This window comes from Meleagris gallopavo, chromosome 19 (assembly GCF_000146605.3).
Source record: "Meleagris gallopavo isolate NT-WF06-2002-E0010 breed Aviagen turkey brand Nicholas breeding stock chromosome 19, Turkey_5.1, whole genome shotgun sequence".
Lineage (NCBI taxonomy): Eukaryota > Metazoa > Chordata > Aves > Galliformes > Phasianidae > Meleagris > Meleagris gallopavo.
Window position 1 is genome coordinate 1393810 of NC_015029.2, and position 5803 is coordinate 1399612.

Below are 5803 nucleotides of genomic sequence, written 5' to 3' on the forward strand. Positions count from 1 at the left end.
ATAATAATAAAGAATGTTTTCATGGCTTTCAAAATAAAAGCAGCACGAAGTTTATAAATTTGGATTGTTGTGCTGTCACAGCTTGAATACTCATAGTTTAACAGGGAAGTATCTCGTCGTTAACTTCATAAATACATGCCCAACATGTTAAGGTATTACGTGCCTCACAGGGCCTGGTCTGGCTGAAAATGCACATGGTTGTGCTGACAGTTTAAAAAGAGTTTTTGTCTTTTTAATTGGCATAAAGAATGAGTATAGTTATAAGAAAAACAGTTTCCTGCTAGAGCTTCTGTATTGTGTTTGTGCTCGGTTTACTTCTTTTTTTAAAACACCTTTTAACAGCAGTCAAAGGAGTTGTTTCTAGGATAATGTGTTGTGCTTCTGTGAAAGGGACTACTGGAAGATAGCTTTCAAGCCAGTTAAATGCACTTACACATGGCTTTTATACTGTGAAGTGCACTCATAAGGCTCTAACCCTGGTAGGGAAGCCTTGAGATCTCTAATTGCATGGTGTCTTCTATGCTTTCTCAAGCCCTGTCAGCTAAATTACAGCACTCTCTCTTGCACCATTCTCCCTATCTAAGTTATGTATCTCTGCAGTCCAAATGTGATAAGATAAATGCTTGCTCTGTATGAGTACCATGAACTGGTGCACCAAAATTTTATGGAAGTAGCTGCCCTCCAAAGCGTGCCAACAAGTGTTTCTGCAGGGTAAAGAATAAAGTAATGTGGCTTATATATGTGTGCTCCTTTATCAACCTCCAGCAGATGAAGGAGCACACGTGTGTAAGCCACATTTCTTTATCAGCAGATGAAGGAGGGATGTATTTTTCCACTGAGAGTTCAGATTGCATATCTATAGCTGGAATTGTAAGAGTATCTAACCAGGAATAGAGTGAGATGATGCATTCCTTTCTGGCAGTGAGTGTGACATCCTGCTTGCATGGGGGAGGGAGCATCTTCTATAGAAGTACAAGAAATAAAAGGAAGTTTTCAAGCATCATCTGCGGTAGGACTCCACTTGGCTGAGCAGACACTACCTGGATAATAACACTGTCACATAAACAGACTTCAGGCTAGACCAGATAAGCCATGATTTGCACCAGATAAGCTTTTCCCTAGTTTTGGTAGAGGATTGACTGCAATCTGATGCCTGGCATTCCTTCCTCTTCCTTTTATCTAATCTGCTACTTCCATTTATAGCTTTGGTAGGAGAACCAGGGAAGAGAACTTTAAAACTGTTTTATCTGCTCTTAAAAAATGAGGCTTGCCCTTTGTTTCATGATAGAGACCAGGAATCTGTGGACAAAGGTCCTTGAGAAGAGATGTTAGTAACTTGCTGCTTTGGGATTCTAGATCTCTGGTCCTGGCAGAGCACATCAGTTTTCAATTAAGGCTCATGTTTCCTAACAATTGAAAGTACCTCATGCTCCTCAGGGCAGTGAAATGGTAGTTATGTGTAGGACCTGGTGATGACCAGCCTGATACCTGCTTCATATGGTTCATGTGCTATGCAGTGTATCTGTGTGAGGATCCCTTCAGGTTCTTTTCTTTTAACTTGCTTTTCCCCTTCTTCCATCTAAGCTTTTACAGTTCTTGAATAACTTAAATATTTCTCTGGCATATCTCAGGCTCCAGTAATAAAACACTAGCTGTTCTGATGATGATGAATGCCTCTGCCTTTCAAGTTGTGTTCTTAACTCTCCCTGTTTCCTGTCACTGCTTTTTCTTCCTAGCACATGCTGCCAGTGGATCGGGGCTGGGACCAGGTGAGGCAGTGTGTCTGCTGACTGTGTAGATGACAGATAATTGTGCCCTAGGTGGTGCTAGCCCAGCTTCCTCTTGAGGGTAGTTAGGAGTTGGTTGACATGAAAAGAACTGCCTCGGATCTTGAATTAGCACAGATCTTCCACCTGGGCTTTATAACTCACAGCAGTGTAGCTGCTGGCTGCCTCCTTCTTGGGGAGCCCTTTCGACAAACTTTACCACACTGCTGCTCATTTAATCTCCCTCACAGGAGAAATAGCTGTGATTATATCACTGTAAGATCAGGTTTGGATCATGTGAGATTCTTCGTACCTGGAGGCTGGAGCTGAGCTGGTACAGGCATGAAATGCTCACTGTGGAGTTTTCAGTCTAATAACTGCTCCTGGCTTAGGATTTCCTTTTTAACGTTCATTAAGGACACACAAAGGTAACAGGAAGTGTTAAAATAGACCCCCATGATATATCTAACAGGTAATTTTAGCATGCTAGGAGTCTGTATCCTGAAGTAATGAGATGGTTATGGAAGCATAAAAAGACAACAGATCTGGTTTTAGTCAGTCTCTGTCAACGTGGTTCTTAAAAACTAATGGTGTAGAATCCCAGCCCTCAGGGTCAGCGTGTATCATCCTTGCCGTGACTGGAAAGATTTTGCTTACAGCTCTTCTCTGCCAGGTGTTGGTCATTGTCTTTATCTCCTTCATGGAGATAACCCTGAGAGGAGCTTCAGGAAGGACTTACCACTTACAGCAACGTGAAAGCCTGTTAGGAATCCAAATGCAAGCAGAGATGTACAAGCTGTTTAGGTGTTCCTTGCAGCAGGAACTGTAGTTCTGCCTCTGCAGAGGATCCTCTGAATCTTGTGAGTTAGGCAACACGATTTGAAACCCTCCTTTGTGTCTTTGTCTTGGGGACTTGAGCCTGTCCGAATGCGTTGCTTACAAGCTGTCTAACAAGCTGCCTCAGAACCAGCTTTTATGTGAGTTGCTGGCTTTAAGCAATGCTAAATCTAAACAGGATAACAAATTACTGAGAACCGTGCTTCCAAATGGCAGCTCTAGCCATGCAGCCTACCTCAAGGTGATCACGCACCACAAGCTTGTGAGGGAATGTGCTTATTTTGCTACAATAGCCCTGTGTTGTGTGTTGTTTTTTCAGTGATCTGTAAGCTTATTGAGAATAATTAGATCTTAAAGTCCAGGTTTTAACTTGAGTAGACAGTGGCATAGCATGAAAACTCAGTACCAGTGCTGATAGCTCTGTTCAAGTCTTAAAAATGTGTTTAAATTATTTAAGGGAGAAAAAACTGGCTGAGTTAGGCAATATACTGAGGTTTCTGGTGGCCTTGTGCACCTTTCCAGTTGGTGTGGAAACAGTAACGTGGCAAAAGGTGATTAGTACCTCTTCAATTAGGGGTGCCTATAGGTGCTGAATTCCTGACAAGGTCTCCACAGCCTTATTGTTGTTCCTTGAGCACATTTCTGGCACCTCCTCACATTCGCATATCCTACAATTGCTTTTCTTCCCCCTTTTCCCTGCTGTTTTGTGCCACAGGCCAAAGTTGCAGAGGAGTTGGCATCTGCCACAGCACAGGTGTCCCAACTGCAGCTGGAGCTGACTGCACACCAGAAGAAGGAAATGGAACTGCGGAAACAGCTCTCTGCTGCCCTGCAGGAGGCAGAGCGACACGAGACACAGCTCAACAAAATGCAAGCACAGTTAGCAGGTGAAACTTAGCTTGTCCCATGAGAGCTCCTTTATGTCATTCTTTTTCTTCTTCTGTAAGTCATACATTTTTTCTTTGTTCTGGGGTATTTATTCCTGCTTTCCCCAGGATCAGTCACAGGATATCAAAGGATAGAGATGCACCCAAATGTCTGAAGAGATCCTTGCCACTGCTAATAGGACAGTGGGCTCAACTGATGAGCAGAGTCACTCTGACACAAGGGTGCCTTCTGTAGAAGCAAACTCTTGGCCTGTCTAGCTGTAGAGGATCTAGATTTCCTATTGATTAAGAAGTTTAGATCAAGACTGAGGTTTTAAGTATTCCCACTTCACAGAAGCAGCTTTTGATACGTTTGCGTTCCTATTGCAGATGTAAACTGTGTCAGCAGAGTTGTGCAAAAAGCAGTGCTCCTTTCTGTCAGCCTTTAATTTGAATTACGTAGTGCTGAAACCCACAGTAAACTATATTTCTGCAGAGCTCCAAGAAGCCTCTGAGGACACCCAAACAAGATTCAAAGCTGAGAAGCAGAGCCGTAAGCGCTTAGACATGAAGATTTCAGCATTGGAAGAAGAACTAACAGACCTAAAAGTAGAAAAGGAGACTCTTGAAAAGGTATGTTTGGTGCCAGCATTGCAGAAAAATGCAGGATTTCAGCTATTTGCTAGAAATGTGCCTCGATGTTGCTGGTAAGCATGTAGATTAAGTGAATCTTGACTCATCTGCAGGCAAGAATCTCCATGCTGGTGGATATCTCGTGCTTATGTGATAGATAGATAGATAGATTTATTTTTTTTTTTTTTTTCCCAGTCTTACTCAGTACTATGCTAACCTTCCTACCTATTAGATAAATCTCAACTTTGTTTTGAAATAAGATCATCTCCTTAAGTAAGCAAGAAGAAAAGAAGCTACTTTGGTGCAGTCTGGCCTGTGCTTAAGTTCTGTTCTGTATTGCAGAATCTTGCTGAGAGGAAGAAGAAATCCCTCTCAGAGAGAGCTCAAGCAGAGGAAGAGATGGAAGAAATACGCAGATCATATCAGCAGGAATTGGACAAACTTAGACAGTTGCTGAAAAAGGCAAGGACCTCAACTGACCAGGCAGCAGCAGAGCAGGTAAGGAGCTGTGGGAGCTTCTCCAGCTGGTGTCTAGAAAACTTGAATCACGGGTAGGAAATAGTAATTAAAAACTGTTTGGGCCATGAAAGAATGAAAACATTAGCTGCTTGCTCTTAGGGTTAATTTCAATACAGGGTTCTCTTCTTTGTCATTATATAATGTCTTTGTTGGTGTTTGTCACTGCTTTTTGACCCCAAGATTTGTATTCTAGAGTTTTGATGCAGACTGGCATGCAGCATCACGTTTAGACTGTCTTAAGAGCGTGAGAGAGGCATGACCTTGAACTCATTTTCCTGTAGGAAGACAGATATGTGGCTGCTAATGAGTGAACACCTACTTAAAAAAAAAAAAATGCCAGGAGATCTGAAGTCTGGGACAACTTGTGGGGTTGTGGTTGGAACTGAACTCTGAGGTGTGGGCAGGAGCTGATGATGGCTGCCATCTGCATGTAGGTAGTCCAGCCTAGGGCGGGTGATGTTGCTTTCCCACCATTTGTCTGGGCCCCAAGCTTTCAGCAGTTTGTTACGCAGATTCAGATGAAGTGCATGTTTGTTTCTCATGATCTTTCTTGTACGGTGGGTAGCTGTCACTCATCCAGGCAGAGCTGGAATCCCAGTGGGAAGCCAAATGTGAACGGACGCTGGCCTCTGCCAAGGAGCAGCATGTAAGGCAGTACCAAGAGGTGTGTGAGCAGAGAGACTCCCTGCAGCAGCAGGTGTCCCAGCTGGAAGAGAAGGTAAAGGACTGTTCCTTATTGCTGAAATATAATTTCAAATAATCAATGACTGTAACTAAGTCCTCTGCTCCCTGATAGTGCTTGGACTTTTAACCTCTTGGTTGTCTGAGGAATTTGACCTAGTCTGCAAGATGTTGTGTGCATCTCTTACACTGGCTTAGTGGGCTAATGAGCTTGCTGGTAAAGCTCCTGAGTGTGCTAGAGCCAAAATGATGTCAGCATTGATAGGCTAAAGCAACAGCCACAATCACTATACAGTTCTAGCTCTGTTTTTGAGCAGAAATAGTTTTGAGCTGGATGACATTGAACAGGGCTGTAAACTGATGGTCCTTGTCTTTCAGCTGGTAGCTCTGAAACAATTGAAAAAAGCAGAGGAACAAAAATTGTCTGAACTTCAGCAACATTTGGAACAACTGGAGCCTATCAAAGAGAAGGTAAGGAGGATAACATAGCAGCTGAATACA

The 5803-nt window shown here is 43.0% G+C and overlaps 1 protein-coding gene across 5 annotated transcripts in view; it reads left to right on the forward strand.

Annotated features, from left to right (window-relative positions):
- Positions 1–5803, forward strand: part of FKBP15 (FKBP prolyl isomerase 15) — a 26112-nt gene that overhangs the window by 16333 nt on the left and 3976 nt on the right. For all 5 annotated transcript variants that reach the window (XM_010720747.3, XM_010720750.3, XM_010720749.3 and 2 more), the window contains 5 exons: positions 3319–3490; positions 3966–4102; positions 4445–4600; positions 5187–5339; positions 5681–5773. In XM_010720747.3, coding sequence (XP_010719049.1) covers positions 3319–3490; positions 3966–4102; positions 4445–4600; positions 5187–5339; positions 5681–5773 — 711 coding nt within the window. The remainder of the gene's footprint in view (positions 1–3318; positions 3491–3965; positions 4103–4444; positions 4601–5186; positions 5340–5680; positions 5774–5803) is intronic.